Source organism: Natator depressus, chromosome 24, assembly GCF_965152275.1.
Source record: "Natator depressus isolate rNatDep1 chromosome 24, rNatDep2.hap1, whole genome shotgun sequence".
NCBI lineage: Eukaryota > Metazoa > Chordata > Testudines > Cheloniidae > Natator > Natator depressus.
Window position 1 is genome coordinate 12970134 of NC_134257.1, and position 22056 is coordinate 12992189.

General features: G+C 60.5%; 1 protein-coding gene across 1 annotated transcript; it reads left to right on the top strand.

Annotated features, from left to right (window-relative positions):
* The first annotated feature begins 1653 nt into the window (after nucleotides 1-1653).
* Nucleotides 1654-19885, top strand: KIRREL2 (kirre like nephrin family adhesion molecule 2). Its single transcript, XM_074938169.1, has 15 exons — nucleotides 1654-1973; nucleotides 10845-10994; nucleotides 11462-11611; nucleotides 11752-11909; nucleotides 12244-12394; nucleotides 12743-12848; nucleotides 13109-13257; nucleotides 13696-13823; nucleotides 14098-14224; nucleotides 14586-14686; nucleotides 15063-15261; nucleotides 15674-15784; nucleotides 16679-16791; nucleotides 17201-17284; nucleotides 17663-19885. Exons 1-15 carry the CDS (start codon nucleotides 1916-1918, stop codon nucleotides 18080-18082), a joined length of 2205 nt encoding a protein of 734 aa, XP_074794270.1. The 5' UTR covers nucleotides 1654-1915; the 3' UTR covers nucleotides 18083-19885.
* The last annotated feature ends 2171 nt before the right edge of the window (nucleotides 19886-22056 follow it).

Consider the following 22056-nt stretch of genomic DNA (forward strand, 5'->3'; position numbering starts at 1 on the left):
AACTATACACACTGCACAAACACGCCAAACCAGAGGTGGGGCCTTAAATCTGTCTAGCAAAGAAGACACAAACCAGCAGAAATCCCCTTAAATCTCCCCCCCTCCACACACACCCCAGCACAATCTGCTTCCCATTCACCCACATCACCCAAGGGACTGGCAGGGAAGGCATGTGCCTGCGGCATGGCCTACCACAGAGAGCAGGGGGGTCTGGGAGCCCGGACTCCTGGGTTCTAGCCCCAGCTCTGGGAGTGGAGTGGGGGGCTAGTGGGTTAGAGCTGGGAGCCAAGACGCCTGGGTCCTATCTCCGGCTCTGGGAGGGGGCAGTCAGGAGTTCTGGGGTCTAGTAGTTAGAGGCGGGGGGCTGGAACGTAGGATGTCTGGATTCTATCCCCCTATGTGGGGTGAGTCAACTCCCTGAGGTCTCAGCTTCCCCCATTTCCCCTGTTGCACAAACTCCCAAGAGATAATTGGGGACAGATGGGGGTGGAATTCCCAGCCCCATGGCATTTCCACTCCTGCGGGAGCAGGACTTCCCAGGGGGCAGGGTCACAGAGCGGGGGATGTGCTCTGTCAGTGGGTGCTACCAGGCAGAGAGAGGTGGCATGAGGGTAGGCAGCTGGGAAAGACCAAGAAAGAACAGGGGCAACCAGAGAAAGAGGGTGGAACCAAGGAGGGGGAGCAGGCCAGGGAGAGGGAGCCAGCTGGGCTGGGCATTTGGGGGCTGGGGCTGAGGAGCCAGCCAAGCAGGCTGTGCCTGGTGAGGAGCTGGCAGGAAGCCGGGGGTTGCGTCAGGTTGTTGTGCAGTGGCTGTCCCCCGGGATTCCCAGTTCCTAATCTTAGGCCTCCCTGCCGGGGGTGGGGGAGCAACCAGCTCCAGTTGTGCTCACACTGCACACAAAAACAGCACACAGTGCACACACATACTGCAACACATGGGCACAGCGCAGAGACACACAAACGACACCCAGCATGTGCACACATAATGAATCTGCAACTCACACACATCCCGCTATGCACAGCAACACTGTTGCACAAACACAACCCTCACTGCACACACACAGGGTCACACCCCTGCTGGGGTTGTGGAGGTGCACATGTTGTGTGCCCACTTTCCCCTTTACTGTTTTTGTGAGGGGGCTTGATCCATGCATGTGTGCATTGTGTTGTGTAACACACCTACCTACCTACCTACCTACCTACACACACACACACACACACCCCGTATCCCCTAATGCCCTTCTCATGCCACGGGGAGCACCTTCTGTCTGGGATGAGGGGGCTCACCCCACCCCGCCACCCAGCTGCAGATGACCCAGGCTCTGTGTGTGTGATCTTTTTTATTAATGAGAGCGCCTGCTCCACCAATCAGTGCCCATCCTGGGCGGGGCCTGCCGGCTGCTGGCCTCAATGAGTCGCTATCCCCAGAGCTGAAGGACTCCACAGCATCATCAGCCTGGCTGTGCAGAGTGGGTCCTCGGGATCGAGAGAGAACCCAGGAGTCCTAGCTCCCAGCACCCCCAACTACTAGTCCCCCCTCCCAGAGCAAGGGATAGAATCCAGGAATCCTGATTCCCAGCCCCCGCTCTAACCACTGGACTCCAATCCCCTCCCCTCCCAGAGCTGGGAATAGAACCCAGGAGTCCTGGCTCCCAGCTCCCCCAACGACTAGACCCCCGTCCCCTCCCAGAGCTCGAGATAGAACCCAGGAGTCCTGGCTCCCAACCTCTGCACACTCTAACCACTAGACCTCCCTGAGTTGGGATAGAACTGAGGAGTCCTGACCACCACCCTCCCCCGGTGCGTGTAGAGGAATCCAGAGCAGAGCTGCAGTGTGGATTAATCGATCCCTGTCCCAGTGCCAGCAGCGGACCGGAACCTGGAGCTGGATCCCCAAGGGGCTCCCCAACCCAGCATGGAGATGTCAGCCCTGCTCCCCTGCATCCTGGCCCTGAGCTGCCTCGCTCACATAGGTAGGAGCTGGGGGGTGGGGACCTGGGCTTGTGGGGTGGGGATCAGTTGAGTCCTCCTGGGCCATATCCCCCACTATCCCCAAAGTGGGCTGAGCAATGGCTGGTTTTGGAGGGGTCTTCTTAGCCTCCCTTCCCAGGACTCTGCACACACACTACTGGCTACAGTGGGGGGCTGGGAGCCAGGACTCCTGAGTTCTTTCCCTGGCTCTGGGAGGGGAGTGGGATGCAGTGGGTTATAGCGGGGGGGGGGGGGGGGGGGCTGGGAGCCAGGACTCCTGGGTTCTCTCCTCACCTCTGCTACTGGCATCCTGACCTTGAGCAAACTCCTCTGGCCTTTGCCATTCAGGATGATGGTGCCAAACTGTGTGTTGGGAGGGATACGTATGTGTCTGGGTGTGTGAGTGTGTGTGTGTGGGGGGGGAGTGCACTAAATAAATGCACTAAGCCCCTTCAGGATCTTACTGGGAAGGAGCCCCAATGAGCACCCATAGTGGGGTGCTGTGATATAGCCCCCATTGGGGGGAGAAGGGGAGCAGGCAGTGGGGAACTGTCCCCCAGCCTCTCCTCCATCCCATGGGGCGCTCCAGGGAAAGAACTAGATGAGTCCTGCGAGTCTGCAATTTCCGGCATCATCCCCTACAGACTTCCTGGGGAGGTGATTTCTGGGTTCTGTCCCAGCTCTGGGAGGGCAGTAGGGACCAGTGGTTGGAGGGGAAGGGCTGGGAGCCAGCACTCCTGGGTTCCATTACTAAATCTGCCTCAATTTCCCCTTCTGGAGGCCCAGAGCATTGTGAGTCATCCTACACTCTGGCAGGGATACAGAGAGGGACGGGGGGAGAGCAAAATCTCAACTCCATTTCCCCCCGCCCCCGCCTGTCCCAATGTGTCTGTCAGTTCCTTTCCTCCTGCGCTGACAGAGAAAGGAGCAGACCTGTCCTGGGGCAGGTGCAGGGGTGCCCAGGCACGGCTGGGTGCCAGTCTCCCCCAAGGTGTGTCTGTGTGGCGGGGGGGGGTTCTGGAGGTGTCAGGGGAGCTGAGCTGAGCTCACACTTACACGCCTGGTCGGGCCGCTGGGCCCCCCAGCTATGAATTCCCTTTACAGAAACACTAATGAATCCTGAGAGGTTCGGAGCAGGGTGTCGGGGTGTGTGTGTGCGGGGGGGTGGATGGAGTAGGGAGTGTCTTTGCCTTAGGGCACCGTTTTCCATCCACTCTGCTCAGAGGGGCTGGGTGGGGGCCTAGAGGAGTGGGTTTGGGGTCTGACAGGGGAGGGATGGGGGCCCAGGTGCTTGTGGGGAAAATCGGGGGGGGTTATGGGAATCGGGGGGCATTGGGGTCTGAGAGATGGGGCACAGGTGCTTGTGGGGGATATTGGGGGATTATGGGGCTGGGGAGTATTGGGGTCTGACAGGGGAGGGATGGGGGCACAGGTGCTTGTGGGGGAAATCAGGGGGTTATGGGGCTGGGGGGCATCAGGGTCTGACAGGGGAGGGATGGGGGCTCAGGTGCTTGTGGGGGAAATCAGGGGATTACAGGGATGGGGGGATCAGGGTCTGATGGGGAGGGATGGGGGCACAGGTTCTAGTGGGGGAAATCAGGGGGATTATGGGGCTGGAGGGCGTTGGGGTCTGACAGGGGAGGGATGGGGGTGCGGGTGCTTGTGGGGGAAATTGGGGGGGTTATGGGGATGGGGGGATCAGGGTCTGATGGGGGAGGGATAGGGCCCTAGGTGCTTGTGGGGGAAATCGGGAGGGTGCTTGTGGGGGGGTTTCCAGGGCTGCTTGAGATGGGTTGGTGGGAGGGGTCAGGAGAGGGGACTGTAACTGTTCTGTAGCAGCTCTCCATGGCCCATCCAGCCCCATATCTCCCCCTGCCCCAGATCAGACCCACGGACCCTGGTACCTGCTGCTCCCTGCTTCCCTGCTGCCCAGGATGTCAAACCCAGGGGCTCTGATAGTCTGGCCTGGCGGGCTCAGTAACTAACCCACTCTCTGGTGATACTTCCTGTAAGGATCAGGACGCCTGGGTTCCATCCCCGGAGAGAAGTCGGTCTAGTAGGTTACAGCAGTGGGGCTGGGAGCCAGGACTCCTGGGTTCTTTCCCCAGCTCTAGGAGGGGAGGGGTGGGGTGGCTGGGAGCCAGGACTCCTGGGTTCTAATCCCTGTCTGGGGGGGTTGCCTTTCCTCTGGGCATGGGGGAGGGGCCGGCTTTGCAGACACACACACAAAATTAACATCTGTTGGCTGTTTGGAAGTGACCTAATTTCTGGGGGCCGAGCTGGTGCCAGCTGGTGCTGGCAAACCTGCCAGGGGGTGTTCTGCTCATTGCCAGGCTGGCAGGGGGGCAGGTGGGGCATGTGCCCCCCACCCGCTGCCATGGGGCGCCTGGCGGGGTTTTCTCATGCCAGTGGGGTGGCCCTGTACAGCTGCAAGACTCCCCCCCCCCAGTGAAAGGGGGAGAGGCAGTGGAGAGAGAAGGTGCAGGGTTTGTTTGTCTATCCATCCATCTGCATACACACGAACACCCATCCATTTATCTATCCCTATATCCCACCCTCTTCCCCCCCCCACTTTCTCTCTCTCTCTCCTGCTGCCCCCCTTTAGCCAGTGGGCTGTGCTGTGCTGTGGTGGTGGCAATGCTGGGCTGTGTTTTGGGCAGTGGGGAGGATGGAGGCGGGGGCCAGGTCAGCAGAGGTGGGGCGGGGGTCCAGGCCATGGGGAGCCAGGCCAGTAGATGTAGGGGGGGCGCAGGCTGGGGGGTTGAGGGGTCAGGCTGGCGGAGGTGGGGGAGGTGCAGACCATGGGGGGGCCAGGCCAGCATAGGTGGAGGGGTGCTGGCTGGAGGACTGGGGGGGGTCACAGGCGGTGGGGGGCCAGGCTGGCGGAGGTGGGGGGTGCAGGCCGGTGGAGAGGGGGCGCAGGCTGTGGGGCCAGAGGGCCAGGCTGGCAAGAGGGAGGATACTAAACTGGGAGGAGTGGTAGATACGCTGGAGGGGAGGGATAGGATACAGAAGGACCTAGACAAATTGGAGGATTGGGCCAAAAGAAATCTGATGAGGTTCAATAAGGATAAGTGCAGAGTCCTGCACTTAGGATGGAAGAATCCAATGCACCGCTACAGACTAGGGACCGAATGGCTAGGCAGCAGTTCTGCGGAAAAGGACCTAGGGGTGACAGTGGACGAGAAGCTGGATATGAGTCAACAGTGTGCCCTTGTTGCCAAGAAGGCCAATGGCATTTTGGGATGTATAAGTAGGGGCATAGCGAGCAGATCGAGGGATGTGATCGTTCCCCTCTATTCGACACTGGTGAGGCCTCATCTGGAGTACTGTGTCCAGTTTTGGGCCCCACACTACAAGAAGGATGTGGATAAATTGGAGAGAGTCCAGCGAAGGGCAACAAAAATGATTAGGGGTCTAGAGCACATGACTTATGAAGAGAGGCTGAGGGAGCTGGGATTGTTTAGTCTGCAGAAGAGAAGAATGAGGGGGGATTTGATAGCTGCTTTCAACTACCTGAAAGGGGGTTCCAAAGAGGATGGCTCTAGACTGTTCTCAATGGTAGCAGATGACAGAACGAGGAGTAATGGTCTCAAGTTGCAATGGGGGAGGTTTAGATTGGATATTAGGAAAAACTTTTTCACTAAGAGGGTGGTGAAACACTGGAATGCGTTACCTAGGGAGGTGGTAGAATCTCCTTCCTTAGAGGTTTTTAAGGTCAGGCTTGACAAAGCCCTGGCTGGGATGATTTAACTGGGAATTGGTCCTGCTTCGAGCAGGGGGTTGGACTAGATGACCTTCTGGGGTCCCTTCCAACCCTGATATTCTATGATTCTATGATTCTATGATATGAGGGGGAGTGGCCAGCCCTGCTCTGGGCTGCCAAGACAGCAGGCATTGGGGTGGCTGCATGGAGGAGGGGGGATGGGCGCTGAATGAGCCCTGGCACAAAGGTGTACATTGTGGGTCCTGGCAGCTCCCGCTCTCACAAGCTGCCTGCCCCAGGGTGGGGCCCCCTGCGTTCCTCCCCACCCCGCACCCTCCCACTGCCACTCCCAGCACAACAACACTGGCTTTGTGTGGGCCCTGCATTGACCCCACGGGCCCCCACAGCCTGGCCTCGGTTTGCCTGGCCCTCCACTGCCCTTGCACACCTCATCCACCCCTCCCTGCCCCACGACAGAAAAAATACTGGCCCTGGAGCTAATGGGTGGCTCAGGCGGGTGGGGAATTGGACAGCCTCCTGGGGCTGCACCCTCTGCCTGTCACTCTCATTATCCCCTTTATGTAGATGGGGGAAACTGAGGCATGGAGAAGCAACAGGACTTGTCCAAGATCACCTGGGCAGCAGTATGGGGCAGAGCCAGGGAGAGAACCCAGGAGTCCTGGCTCCCAGCCCCCTGAGCTCACGTGGTGGAGTCTGTGATTCCTGACTCGCTGTCCCGTGCTCTAACCGCTCACCCACCCTGCCTCTGGCTATTTCCATCCTGGGAGGCTCAGCGCTTTCTGCTGGCCCTTTCCCCCATTCTGTCCCCACCTTCTGTGTAGGGTGGGGGTTACTGGGGGGCAGTGGGCCCAGCCATGCTGGGATCAGCGGGGTCCCACATTCTGCACAGAGCTATTTGCTGGAACTGCGCGGCCTCCCCAGAGCCAGGCACACAATGGGCCCAGATTTCACGCCTGTTAGGGGGCAGGAATCTGAGGCCTCTGTGCAGCTTCCAATGGGATTTGCTGCTGAGTGTGGAAATGCAGCTGAGTATCTCTGAGTGCAGGGGGTGGGAGAACTGACAAGTGGGGAAGGAGGGATGGCGAGAGAACCCAGGCATCCTGACTCTCAGCCCTCCCCTTCCCCCCTGGCTCTAAGCACTAGACATCCTCCCATCCCCAAGCCAGGACAGAACCCAGGTGTCCTGACTCCCAGCCCCCCTCTTGCTCTAACTCCTGGGAATCATTCCCCCTATTTTCAGCTGTGGGTCAAGAGTGGGTTCTAGCGAGGACTCCTGGGTTCTATCCCTGTCTCTGGGAGGGGAGTGGGGTCTGGTGGCTAGAGCGGGGGGGCTGGGAGCCAGGACTCCTGGGTTCTCTCCCCAGCTCTGGTAGAAGAGCGGGGTGCTGTAGCAGGGGTCTTCCCCCCCATGGGGGGCTCCATGAAGTGCCATGATGTATCTGCTCTTCACAGGCCGGGAGTGGGGGCATGGGGCTAGCCCGGTGAGCTGAGCGCAGGTGGGCGGGTGTGCCAGGCTGTGGGCATCAGCCTGAAGCGCTGTGGCTGTTGCCGTGGGTCTGTGTCACAGGGTGTGAATGTTCTCGGGAGCCTGGGGGTGAGTCCGGGTCATCCCTAGAGCATGTGTGTGTGACTCCAGCACCAGTGTGAGTCTGTGCGTGGCTGTGTCCATGCCGTGCGGGGGGAGGGGTGAGCCTGTGTGGGGGTGTCAGGAGGGGTGAATCTGGGTCAGGGTGTGCGTGATCCCTTGTGTATCTGTAAATCTGGCAATGTCACGGAGCGTGTCTCAGTCAGCGTGTGATGGGGAGGGGGTCAGTGTCACTGGCTACAGAGGAGAGAGATGTGTTTGTGTATCAAGCCAAAGCTAGGTGTGTGTCAGTGAGCAGTGTGTGTATGGGTATCAGAGCCCTGTGTGTGTGTGTGTGAGAGAGAGAGAGAGAGAGCCCTGTGTGTGCAGCTCTGTGTGTCACATCTGTGTGTCTGTCTCAGCTCTGTGTGTGTGTGTCAGAGCCCTATGTGTGTGCATGTATCTGTCACAGCTGTGTGTGTGCGTCTCCATGTGTGTGTGTGTCACATCTGTGTGTGTGCGTACATAACCCCCTCTGTCGTCCCCCGATGACCAGCGCACTACCAGCCCAGCCCCCCAACCCGCTGCGCATTGCGAGTGGGTGAGAATGTAGTGCCCATCTGTCCCTGCTCCCTGGCTGGTGTCCGTCACCTGACACTGTGCATGGGGGGAATCCTTCATGCATCTCCCCCCCACCCCAGAAATCCCATTAACTCTCCCTGAAATTTCAGAGCCACAATCTAATTAGTGGGGGAGGGGGGGAGGGAGAGGATTCAGTATCAGTGAAGCCAAAACCAGTCAAGGGGTGAAATTAAGAAGGGGGGCTGGAAATTAACCAGGACATCATCCCCCCTCCTAATTCTGTGGAGGGTCATGACCTACTTCCCACCCATCACTCTTCCCTGCCTGCTCCTGGAAACCAGCTGCGCGCCCGGACACCTGGGTTCCATCCCTGGCTCTGCAGGAGGGAGTGGTGTCTAGTGGGTTGGAGCAGCGGGGGCTGAGAGCCAGGACTTCTGGGTTCTGGCCCGGGCAGTGGGGTGTAATGGGTTAGAGCTGGGACTCCTGGATCCTCTGTGCTACAGAAAGCCTGGCATATGTGCATCTCCCTCTGCTTTGTTCTCTCGCTCCCTCCAGCTCTGCCATCCCACCCCCAGCCCCTCCTGACCCTCCTCAGAGGATTATCCCCTTATTCAGATCCTGGTTTATTGGGTAAACTTGGAAACAATCGGGACAAAGGGCGGTGTTATTGGATTGGAATTAAGAAGGGTTTAGCCAGGAGATCAGAGCCAAGGAATCTCAGTGGCGCAGAAAAGATCTTTCACCCTTCAGCCTCTGGGCTCCTTTCCCGAAGAAATGGAGCAGTTCCTGTCCCAGGGGTACCGGGGCTGGGGCACAGAAGGCTGGTGGGGGTGTCTCGGGCAAGGCCTAGGGGGAATGGGGCAGTGGGGAAGAGTCCGCAGGGCAACTGGGGGGCAGAATTGGGTGGGGGGAAAGTGTATCTATCAGGGCTGTCCTTAGGCATATGCGGCTGCATAGGGCACCTGAAAATTTGGGGCATCACCTGGACAGCAGGTAAGAGCAGGTTGGCTCCCGCACACCCAGCACGTGCTGCAGTCTCCTTAGGCAGGGGCCATATTCACAGAGCCGAATGCACCAGCGCGGCGCATGCTGCATGAGGGAGAGGGTACGGGGCGGGGAACTGTGACTCTCTGCTGCCCTGAGGTGGGCCCAGGCTGCCACAGCTGTGTAGGAAGCTCGGTGTGTGTCAGCAATTGTTGGGGGAGGCGTTTCTTCTGGGGGTCCGTGAGCGGGGGTGGTGGCTGTGCCCCAAGTCGGGCATAGGGGCACCAGTTTAATAATACTGCATAGGGCCCCATCAATCCTAAGGACAAGCCTGGTATCTATAGTGGGATGGGGTGGACAGTTCGGGGTTGCTGGGGGAGTGGGTATCTGTGGGGTTGGGCTAGGGAACAGTCCCTGGGGAAGGGCTGGGGGGATCCTGGGGGAGAGTGTGTCTGTGGGGGGTGGAGCTGGGGGACCCAGGGGAGGGGGACACTTCACCATCCAATCTCCTCCAACCTTGTGGGGGGCAGATAGCCCTGAGTACATTGCGGGGGTCTCTGACTCCTGTTCCCAGCCCTAGCATCATTTGGGCCCTAGCACCTACGTCCCCCCCAACCAGCCTGCGAGCCCTACAGAAAGGCTGGGCCAACTCCGTGGGGATCGGTACCACAATGCCCTTACAACCCTGCTTAAGGTGCCCAGGGCAGGGAGGTTGGCAGAGACCCCATAACCCCCTCCCTCCCCTATGGACTTCTCTGGGGGGGGCAGTCCAGGTGGACCAGCCCAGCCCCCCCCCCCCCCCCCGCAGCCAGCCAGGCCCCCGCCCTGGGTCCAGATCACAGCTGGCACCCACTACAGGGGAAAGGTCCCAGACCCCATTTCCTGCCCCGCCGGCAGCCACAGTTCTTGCCCTTCCATGCACCCCTCTCTGCCTGCCCCTTCTGTCTCCCTGCCTCACCCCATTCACTGAGCTATCCCTCCCCCAGCTCCCTCCTCCCCCACTGCTTGGAGCCCCCATGCCCCCCTCCCCTGCTGACAGGATCCCCCATCCCCCCCAACTGTGCTACTCATGCCCCCCTCCCCTGCTGCTGGGATCCTCCACCCACCTCCATCATGCACTCCCCATGCCCCCCTCACCAGCTGCTGGGATCCCCCATCCCCCCCAGCCTCCGTTCCCCACTCTCCCTCCCCTGCTGCCTGGATCCCCCATCCCTCCCGGCCTGCACTCCCCACACCAACCCCTCCCCTACGCATAGATCCCCCATCCCTCCCGGCCTGCGCTCCCCACGCCCCCTCCCCTGCTGCCAGGATCACCCATCCCCCCATCCTGCGCTCCCCACGACCCCCTCCCCTGCTGATGGGATCCCGCATCACCCCCAGCCTCCGTTCCCCATGCCCCCCTCCCCTGCTGACAGGATCCCCCATACCCCCCAACTGTGCTACTCATGCCCCCCTCCCCTGCTGCTGGGATCCTCCACCCACCTCCATCATGCACTTCCCATGCCCCCCGTCACCTGCTGCAGGGATCCCCCATCCCCCCCCGTCTCCATTCCCCACGCTCCCTGCCCTGCTGCCTGGATCCTCCATCCCCCCCAGCCTCCATTCCCCACGTCCCCACCCCCCCACTGACAGGATCTCCCATCCCCCCCAGCCTGCAGTCCCCATGCCCCCCTCCCCCACTGCCGGGATCCCCCACCCCCCCAAACTGTGCTACCCACCCCCACCCCACCCACTGACAGGATCTCCCATCCCCCCAGACTGTGCTACCCATGCCTCCCCTGCTGACAGGATCTTCCATCCCCCCCAGCCTGCGCTCCCCATGTTGCCCCTCTTCCCCATCCAATCTGCCCCCACCTTGTGCTCCTGTTGGGAGCCTTCCCTCATGAACTCCCCTCCACTCCTCTCCCCAAGCTGAGATTGAACCCAGGAGTCCTGGCTCCCAGGCCCCCCCATAATCCCTGGGCCCCCATCTGGTGACCTGGGTGGTTAATGCCTCCCCCCTCCCCCTCCCACCAGGCTGGGGGGCGTATTTCTTTCAGCAGCCCATGGACCAGGTGATCGTGGCGGGGCAATCGGTGACGCTGGCCTGCGTGGTTGTGGGCTACCAGGGTATGGTGCAGTGGACCAAGGATGGCCTGGCACTGGGTGGAGAGCGAGACCTGCCTGGTACGTACATGGCTGCAGGGGGAGGGTCAGCAGGGGGCGTTGTGCTGGGAGGGACCAGGGGACCCCACAGGGTGCCGTGCTGCAGGGGTGGAGACTAGAGGTCCCCAGAGAGCACCGTGCTGCAGGGGAGCAGACTGGGGGTCCCCAGGGGGCACTGTTCTGCAGGGGGGGAGGGACCAAGAGACCCCCATAGGGTGCCATGATGGGGGGGGAGGGACTGGGGCTCCCTGGGGAGCGCCGTGCTGCAGGAGAGGGGACTGGGGGTGCCCAGGGGGAGCTGTGCTGTGAGGCGGGACTGGGGGTTCCTAGAGGGGTGCTGTGCTGCAGTGGGGGACCCGGTCCCCTGCGGGGTGCTGTGCTGTGAGGCGGACTGGGGATTCCTGGGGACATGGTGCTGCAGGGGGGGAGACAAGGGGTCCCCGGGGGGCGCTGTGCCAATCCCTGCAGTCTGTCCCTCTCTCCCGCAGGCTGGACCCGGTACTCCATCGTCGGGGATCTGGCAGCCGGGCAGCACAACCTGAGGATTGAGTCCACTGAGCTGGGCGATGATGCCATGTACGAGTGCCAAGCTACGCAGGCGGCACTGCGTTCCCAGCGTGCCCAGCTCACGGTGCTCCGTGAGTGTCCCCTCCTGTCAAGCTGGGCAACTGCCCTGGGGAAGCTCACAATACTGGAGCCCTCTCTCCCCACAGCTGGGGCACCGCCCTGGGGACTCCCACCCCATCACTGACCCCCTGTCTCCCATCTGCCCCCCCAGTACCGCCCAATGACCCCGTGATCCAGAACGGCCCTATCGTCCGGGTCCAGGCCAGCGTGCCCTACAATCTGACCTGCCAGGTGTCTGGCGCCAAGCCTGCCCCTGAGATCAGCTGGTACCGCGATGGGCAGCTGCAAGGCTCTGCCCTCTATGCCAAGGTGAGGGGCCAAGGGGCAGGGCATTAAAGGGAAGACACAGGGTATGTGTGCGGGGCAAGTTATTAAAGGGGCAGCTTGGGGTGGGGGGGCAGGGTATTAAAGGGGCTGAGGTGTGTGGGGTGCAAGGAATTAAAGGGGCAGTCCAGGTGTGCGGTGGGACACAGGCTATTAAAGGGGCAGCCAGGGGGCAGGGGGAAGGATATTAAAGGGGAGGTGGGATATGGCATGAAAGGACAGCCCAGTGGGGGGTGGGTGATTCTCCCTCCAGCCCCTGGACCCATTGGGGGATGGGCCTAGTGGGCCCCAGGCTGAGGCCTGACCTCTGCCCCCCCAGGCCCTGATGGAGGATGGGAAGCGGGCGACGGCCCTCAGCACCCTGCTCCTCACACCCAGCACCCAAGACATGGGCAGTGCCTACACCTGCCACGTCACCAACCCGGCCGCGCCTGCCGGCAAGCAGACCTCCATCACCCTCGACGTGCTGTGTGAGTCCTGACCTGTGGGGAGGGGGTGTTGTGCTGTGGGGGGGCAGGGCCAGGTCTTGGCATGGGGCACCGTGCTGCGGGGGGGCTGGCAGGGACACCATGTTGTGGGGGGCCAGGCAAGGGGCTCAGTGTGGGGTACTGTGCTGCGGGGGGCTGGCAGGGGGCTCAACGGGGGCACTGTGCTGTGGGGAGCAGGCGAGGGTCTGGTGGGGGGCACCATGCTGTAGGGGGTGGGGGCCAAGCAGGGTGCACTGTGCTGTGAGGGGCAGGGAGGGGACTTGGCGGGGGGCAGGTGAGCCCCACCCCAGAGCTGGTCGCATGTCTCTGTCTTCCCCTTCCCCCCTCCAGACCCCCCCACGGTGATCCTCTCCGTCCAGCCGCAGACCGTCGCGGAGGGGGCCAAGGTCAGCTTCCTCTGCGCCGCCACTGCCAACCCCGAGGTGACCGGCTACCGGTAAGAGCCGCTGGCAGACCCCGGCGACCGGGCGCCCTGGGCGGCCCCGGGGGCCCAGCCAGGGGTAGGGGCGGGGCTGCACTGCCCTCTGGTGGCTGCAGTGGGGACGTGCAGGCCCCCTCCCACCGGCTCTTGCTGCCTTACCTGCCGGGAGTAGAGGGGAATCTGGGCCCCCTGGTGGGAACAGGCGGTACTGCCCCCAGCTGATGGCTCCCCCTAATTCTGCGTCTCCCCCCGACCACACACCGGCTGTTGGGCAGGTGGGCAAAGGGCGGCGTGGCCATCGCCGAGGCCAACGGGGACAGCTATGAGGCCAGGGTGGATCACTCCTTCTTCACCCAGCCCGTGTCCTGCGAGGTGGCCAATGCTGTGGGCAGCACCAACGTCAGCACCCTGGTGGATGTGCACTGTGAGTTGGGGGGGGCGCTGTAAGGGGGTGGAGGGGCGCTGTGAGTGGGAGTGGGGGGATGTGCACTGCGAGTGGGGGGTGGGGCTGTGACTTGGGGGAATGGGTGCTGGGGGGTTGCAGGGGAGGTGGCGGATAGGTGCTGGGGGACAGGATTTGGGTTGGGTATGGGGGGAAGGGTGTTGGGTGCTGTCCGTGCAGGGGGTGGGGGAGAGGAGAGGAGCAGGCTGGGGATGGGGGGAAGGGCACACTCGGGGAGCCGGGCTGTGGTTGCTTCAGGGGCTGGGCACTGGGCGGTGGGAGGACAATAGAAGGGGGGCATGTACGGGAGAGGGGTACAGTATTGGCAGGGAGCCATAGGGGGTGGGGCTGGCAGTGTTGGGAAGATGCCCCAGCTCCCCCGAGCCCCACCCCTACACTGACTGGATCCTCCCCCTGCAGTTGGGCCCCGCCTGGTCTCCCAGCCCAAGCCCCTCACCGTGGATGTCGGGGCTGACGCCTCCTTCACCTGCACCTGGGCCGGGAACCCGCCCCTCACCCTGGCCTGGACCAAGAAGGAATCCAGCGTGGTGAGTGACCTGCCTGGTGCAGTCCTGGCTCCTGCCTCCAACTGCTAGAACCCACTCCCCTCCCAGGGCCAGGGATCGAACCCAGGAGTCCTGGCTCCCAGCCCCACTGCTCTAACCGCCAGACCTCCTCCACTTCCAGAGCTAGGGATTGAACCCAGAAGTCCTGGCTCCGAGCTCCACTGCTCTAACCACTAGAACCCACTCCCCTCCCACAGCCAGGGCTGGAACCCAGGCATCCTGGCCCCCGGCTCTAACCCCTGCCATGTGGCTGCAGGTGCTGAGCAATGGCAACACCCTGCACCTAAAGGCTGTGACACAGGAGGATGCTGGCACGTACATTTGCAAGGCCATCGTGCCACGCATCGGCGTGGCTGACAAGGAGGTGACGCTGGCGGTCAACGGTGAGGGCAGGGGTGGGGCATTGCCTGGGGGTGGGGCATCCTAGGGGGCATTGCCTGGGGGTGGTCATTGCTTGGGGGGAGGGCATTCCCTGGGGGCGGGGCATCCTAGGGGGATTTGCCTGGGAACTGGGCATTCCCTGGGGGCAGTGCATCCTAGGGGGCATTGCCTGGGGGTGGGGCATTGCCTGAGCGGAACATTACCCTGGGGGTTGGGCATTCCATGGGTGGAGCCTCAGGTGGCCCATCCCCATGGGGTTTCTCGTAGGGTGTGGGGAAGGCGTCTGGGGAGGGGGAGTCTCTGTGCTGGGGGAGGGGTACGAGTAGGTGCTGCTCCCCCTAATTCTACCTTCCCCCATTGCAGGGCCCCCCATCATCACCACTGAGTCTGGGCCACAGACGGCGCTGGGGGACAAGGCACGGTTGGAGTGTCTAGTGAGGAGCACGCCCCCCCCTGACCGCATCGTGAGTACTGTCCCCTGCCCTCACTGACCCCCCAGACCCCCAACCTGCCCCCGACTGCATCATGAGTGCTGACCCCCCCCAGCCCACCAACCTGCCCTCGACTGCATTCAGTGCTGCCCTCTGCCTGCCCCCCAACTCACCCCCAGCTCCCCAACCTGCCCCCAAATGCATTCTGAGTGCTGATGGCCCCAGGCCCTCCAATCTGCCCCGACCGTATCATTAGTACTGCCCCCCCATCTGCCCCCTGACTGACCCCCTGAACTCCCCAACCTGCCGCAAATCGCATTGTGAGTGCTGCGGTCCCCCGCCCATCCCCCACTGACCCCTCCCCAGCCTGCCCCCTGCTGACAGGGCCTGTGTCTCGGTCTCGCGGCAGGTGTGGGCGTGGGGCGAGCGGGTGCTGGACAGCGGCTCAGAGGAGCGCTTCACAGTGGACACGGCGCTTACGGAGCGGGGGGTGCTCTCGGCCCTGCTTATCCAGCCCACGCACACGGAGGACTTTGCCTTGCCCTACAACTGCACGGCCTGGAACCGCTTTGGGGCCCGCTCGGCAGCCGTCACACTGCACCGGCAGGGTAAGCCCCGCCCCCTGGCCCATAGCCCAGCCGGCCCTGCCCACACGCAACCCTGCAACAGCTGCACAGACTGGCACCACTTAGCCCCATGCTGACAGGGTGGGTCCCATGGGTTCCAACCCCTGACCCAATTGCTCCACCCTCCCATACCAAACCGGCTACAATTTACCCAGATGCCCCACTCCAGAGGTGACTGCATCACTGGATGAACTGTCCCCGTGAGGCATTATGTGCTGCTGCTCCTTGGCTCCCCAGCCCCAGAGGTGGCTGCATTTCAGTGCTAGGTGAGTCATCCCTGTGAGGTGTTATGTGCAGTTTTTCTCCTGTTAACCCCACTCCCCAGAGGTGGCTGCATCTCAGTCCTTGTGCTTTAGCAGCAGGGGCCTGCTCTCACCTGCTCTTTCCCCCACAGAGGTCCTGCCCATCATGATAATCGGGGCCTCAGCCGCAGCCGCTGCCACCCTGCTGTTGGTCTTGGCCATTGGCGTGTCTGTCTGCTGCCTGCGCTGGTGCCCCGGGAAAGGTGAGGTCACTGGCTAGCTCCGCCCCTCCCCATTTACAGACGTGATCACCCAAAAGGCTGTCATGGGCCTTTCCTCCTTCACATGCAGACACACTTCTAACAGATGTTAACAGGCCTGGGCTAATTCGTGGACCCACACACGCCTCGACATGGTACCACACAGACCTGTGCTTCTGTGCATAGGGACACATGAGGGACACACATGGACATGCTGGTTTAGATACAAGCACCCATGCGAGTTGGTGTTAGCAGTCTTGTGGTGACATGGACAGGCTTGATGCTCCCGAGAACATCTGTACAGGCATGAAACACGTGTCCCATGTAAAGGTCACACAAACATAACCTCACATACATGGGCAGCCCCTTTAACATGTGCCAAGGCCCCCAATACATGAACATACGAGTCATTCCCATGAGCACCTGGAGCCATGACGTGTCTCAGACACGTCTGCACTGATGTGGTAACCCCGGTGCATGTCTCTTTTAACACATGTGTGTGACTGGATCTGGACAGCTCGCTGGCCAAGTGTAGCCTCTCCCTCCTGTGGCTGGTGCAGGATAACAGCCCTCTACGGCTACCCACCGATGGAGCAACTCCTTCAGTTCCAGTGGCAGTTTCTGCATCTCAGTGCCGGGCAAGCTGTTCCCATGCAGCATTACATGGGGGTGTTCCCCAGCTGCCCCGCCCCAGAGGTGGCTGCATCTTAGCACCAGGGGAGTCATCCCTGTGCGGTGTTATATACAGCTGTTCCCCGGCTGCCCTGCCCCAGAGGTGGGATGGGGGACCACACCAATGGGGCACACAAATTCCCCCCCTCGAACCAGTGGTGGGTGGGGCCCATAGGGGAGCTGGGGACCCAGGAGAGGTTCACACCCCTGGGTCTGTCTGTCCAGCAGCCAAACGAGGCACCAAGATGTCCAAGACAGATGTCCTGGTGCAGATCACCACGAGTGACAGCAGCCCCAGCCGGCCCAGCGATACAGAGGAGGACGTCAAGGAGCCCATGGTGAGCATGGCATGGTGTCCTGTACTGAGCCCCCTCATCACGGCACTGCGCCCCCTACTGAGCCCCCGCAGCACGGCGCCCCCTACTGAGACCCCCGGTCTCCACAGCATGGTGCCCCGTACGGAGCCCCATGGTCCCCACAGTACTGCGCCCTCTACTGTGCCCCTTCCCCGTGGCATGGCCCCCTGACGAACCTCCTGCTCCACATGGCACAGCGTCCCCTACAGAGCCCTTCACTCTGCTCCCGGCAGCCCGGTGCCCCACAATGCCACGCTGGGCAATGCATCCAGATTCAGTTGGTTCGTGTCGGGAGGAAGCCCCGGGATCTGGCTGCGGGGGTGGGACTGATAAGGCTGGACACCCCTACCCCGAGACTCAGCCCCTCCCCCTCCTCCCCCCACCCCCACAGGCCACGAGCAGCGAGTCCCCGGCCACGTCGCACACAGAGCACAGCGAGATCCTGGAGGAGGAAGAGGACAGCCAGGACATTAAGGTGGGCAGCCCTGCCCCTGACCCAGGCCCTGCCCCCTTTCCCCCAAGAGGCAATGCTATGGTATCTCCTCCCCCTCTCTTAAAGGCACAGTGGCCCTCCTGCACTTTCCCTGGCCCCCTCCTGCCCCACATAGAGTGCCCTGCTGGCATGGGGCTGGGGGTCCCCCCCGGCTAGGCGGGCTGGGAATTCACACCTCATTGGGATGCACACAGCAGCTCCTCTCTCCCCAACAGCAAGGGGCACAGGCTCGCTGCAGACTCAGGCAGCGTCACTGTGTTGGTCGGAGTTGGGGCAGTTCCCCCACTCTGAGGGGCAGCCCCCCACTCTCCCCTCCCCCCTCTGGCTCATTGATGTCTCTCTCCTACTCCCCCCCCCCAGGACCCTACCAACGGTTACTACAAGGTCCGTGCTCACGAGGAGCCCCACCTGTCTGGCAGTTTCTCGGAGTATGCCCCAGCCCCGCGCGCCCTCTACACCGGGTCCCACGCCACCATGTTCCCCCCCTCAGGGCAGCCCTACAGCCACCGCTATACTCTGGGGGCACCCAGCTCCCGCACAGCCTACGAGCCCCACTACCCGCAGGATGGGGTGTATGGGGGGGGCTACCTCACAGCCCCCTACACCCGGGCCTTCACCAGCTACGTCAAGCCCAGCACCTACGAGAAGGCAGAGAGTGGCTATGAACAGTCAGACCAGGCCAGCAAGGTGTCGGGCGGCTCCCGCTTCTCCTATACCTCCCTCTCGCAACAGTCGGACTACGGGCGGCCTGCCCAGCAGCGCATGCAGACACACGTGTGACTCTTCCTCCCCAACACACATCAAGCCATTAGGGGACAGACGCCTAGGGCCATCCCTGCTGTGGGAGGGGATTGGTCCGGCTTAGCCAACTGTCTCAAAATGGCCAATAGGCAGCTGACTTGTGCTGCTGGAGGTGGAGATGAGTGGCCATTGGCTAGGGGAAGGGGGTTCAAGATGGCTAACAAACTGGGTTCAAAATGGCTGTCTCCCCAATTGACTTTTGCTCCTAGAGGCAAGGATGAGTGGCTATTGGCTGGGGTTAGGAACCAGGGCATGGGTTCAGAATGGCTGACGAGGGGGCTTCAAAACGGTTGACGGCCCTGTTGACTTCCTCCATTGGACCTGAGGATGGATTCGCACTGGATAGGGGAGAAGTCACGATGTTGGATACACTAACGGCTATCAAAAATGGGTTCAAAATGGCCATTGAGTTGGGTTCAAGATGGCCGATGGCCCAGCTTACTTCTTTGGTTGGGCCTGGCGATGAATCCCATTGGCTGGGGAAGAAGTCAGGCTTATCCCTGGGATGTTGAGGTGGGTTCAGAATGGCTGATGATCCCATTCACTTGGTGAAATCAGCCGGTTTGCTTAGCCCGGGGCTGCCAAGATGGATACAAAATGGCCACTAAAAGAGGCTCAAAATGGCTGATGGCCCAATCAGCTTCCTACAGAGACTAGTGGAGGGAGGAGCCAGTGGATGTTGGATTTCTGAGTGGCTTCCCCCACTGCCGCTGGCCCTGGGTCAGCCAGGCCTGGACGCAAGATGGTGACCACCAGGCCAAGATGGCGGCTGGTGCTAGACCCTGCCTGCTGGTTTTGCAGGCCCAGTAAAAATGGTAGCTCTCAGCTTTCCTGTGGGGCCCGATAATGGGGCTCATGGGGGGAAGTGGATGCATGCGTGAATCCACCCGCTGGCAGCACCCTCCCACACACCACCAATGCGGGAGCTGGGTCTGCTGCCCTCTGCCCCACACCACTGTTCCCTCTAAGCTGTGCGCATGTGCACGCACGCACAGATCCGAAAACCCACGCACACAGCGAAACACCGCGCTCACAAAAATTTGCCCAGAAGCACAAAAATTTGCACAGAAGAAATTTTTTGCGCACACAGCCTGTCAAAAATTAGAGGGAACATTACCCCACACCCACCCTCTGCTGGGGTGGGGCTGGTAAGGGCCCCACAGAGCTGTAGGGCTGGGAACTAAGAGCCCATGGGGATGCTAAGGGCAGCTTCCCCCTCTCAGAGCATGCAACCTCAGGCATGTCCCAGGGTAGCTGCCTGGCTGGCTTGGCGGGGAGGGAATGAGGCACAGGACCTCTCATCTCCAAGGGGCACCAGCTGTAATTCCCCATTGCCAGGTCACAGGGGTGAGATGTTGATGTTATAGGCAGCCTCTGCCTGGGCCAAATCGATCCAGGTGGGGCCTGGGTTTTTCCTGCCATTAAAAACACCCCGTTTCCCGGCCATGCCCAGGCACTGGGGTCCCCGCCAGGGGGGATGGGAGTTCTCAGAGTGAACCCCGCCCCGCCACCGACCTGTCAATCTCCTGTTGCAATTGCGCAGCACCGAAATAATTTATATTTAATAAAACATATGGAAAGATGCCGTGAGACTTTTATTGGGGAACCAGCCTGATGGGCCCCCTAGATCTGACCGCCACCTGCCCCCTCCCTGCCCCACAGATCTAACCCATCCAGCCTGGTACCACCCACCCCACAGAGCCAACCCATCCAGCCTGGAACCCGCCCCTTTCTGCCCCCCAGAGCCGACCCATTCAGCCCAGTACTTGCCCTCTCCCTGCCCCCCAGAGTCGACCCATCGAACCCGGTACCCGCCCCCCTCCCTGCTCCATCCAGCCTGGTACCCGCCACTCCCTGCCCTCACAGAGCCGACCAATCCAGCCCAATACGCACCCCGTTCCTGCCCCCCAGAGCCGATCCATCCAGACTAGTACCCGCCCCCTCGAGCTGACCCATCCAGCCCGGTACCTGCCCCCCAGAGTTGACCCATCAAATCCGGTACCCACCCCCTCCCCGCCCCCTGGAGCCAACATATCCAGCCAGGAAACCACCCCCTGGACCTGACCCATCCAACCTGGAATCATAAAATCATAGAATATTAGGGTTGGAAGAGACCTCAGGAGGTCATCTAGTCCAATCCCCTGCTCAATGCAGGATCAGTCCCCAACTAAATCATCCCAGCCAGGGCTTTGTCAAGCCAGGCCTTAAAAACCTCTAAGGATGGAGATTCCACCACCTCGCTAGGTAACGCATTCCAGTGCTTCACCACCCTCCTAGTGAAATAGTGTTTCCTAATATCCAACCTAGACCTCCCCCACTGCAACTTGAGACCATTGCTCCTTGTTCTGTCATCTGCCACCACGGAGAACAGCCGAGCTCCATCCTCTTTGGAACCCCCCTTCAGGTAGTTGAAGGCTGCTCTCAAATCCCCCCTCACTCTTCTCTTCTGCAGACTAAATAACCCCAGTTCCCTCAGCCTCTCCTGGTTAGTCATGTGCCTTCGCTGGACTCTCTCCAATTTGTCCACATCCTCCTGTAGTGTGGGGACCAAAACTGGACGCAGTACTCCAGGTGTGGCCTCACCAGTGCTGAATAGAGGGGAATAATCACTTTCCTTGATCTGCTGGCAATGCTCCTACTAATACAGCCCAATATGCCGTTGGCCTTCTTGGCAACGAGGGCACACTGCTGACTCATATCCAGCTTCTCTTCCACTTAATCCCCAGGTTCTTTTGTGCAGAACTGCTGCTTAATCAGTCGGTCCCCAGCCTGTAGCAGTGCATGGGATTCTTCCTTCCTAAGTGCAAGACTCTGCACTTGTCCTTGTTGAACCTCATCAGATTTCTTTTGGCCCAATCCTCCAATTTGTCTAGATCACTCTGGACCCTATCCTTACCCTCCAGCATATCTACCTCTCCCCCCAGCTTAGTGTTATCCGTGAACTTGCTGAGGGTGCAATTAATCCCATCATCCAGATTATTGATAACGATGTTGAACAAAACCAGTCCCAGGACCAACCTCTGGGGCAGTCTGCTTGATACCGGCTGCCACTAGACATGGAGCAGTTGATCACTACCCGTTAAGCCCAACGATCTAGCCAGCTTTCTATCCACCTTATAGTCCATTCATCCAATCCATACTTCTTTAACTTGCTGGCAAGAATACTGTGGGAGACCGTATCGAAAGCTTTGCTAAAGTCAAGATATATCCCCATATCCACAGAGACAGTTATCTCATCATAGAAGGCAATCAGGTTGGTCAGGCATGACTTGCCCTTGGTGAATCCGTGTTGACTGTTCCTGATCACCTTCCTCTCCTCCAAGTGCTTCAAATGGATTCCTTGAGGTCCTGCTCCATGATTTTGCCGGGGACCGAAGTGAGGCTTTAGTTCCCGGGATTCTCTTTCCTCCCTTTTTTAAAATGGCACTATATATACACCTTTTTCCAATCATCCAGGACCTCCCCCAATCACCACGAATTTTCAAAGATAAAGGCCAATGGCTCTGCAATCACATGAGTCAACTCCCTCAGCAGGCTTGGATGCATTTGACCTGGACCCCTAGACTTGTGCATGTCCAGCTTTTCTAAATAGTCCTTAACCTGTTCTTTCACCACTGAGAATCCACCCCTCCCTGCCCCCTAGAGTCAATCCATCCAGCCCAGTACCTGCTGTTAGGATACAAATATTCAGGCCTGTCTGCAAAGGCCTACACTTTAAGAATTTAGGTGTATTCTTATCACTTACCTAGTTATAGAGGTACAAAACAAGAATCATCACTGTGATAGTTTAAGACTTTGTTCTTAGGCTAAGGCCTTTGGCTAAACAGCAGGGGCAGCCATAAGCTGGGAAGCGAAGGGTCACGTCCTCACTAGTCACACTGAAATAAGGCAGTTTCGGGCTGTTAAAAAGATGATCTAATCTATCATCTCCAGAGAAAGGGAAGAGCCTAGAA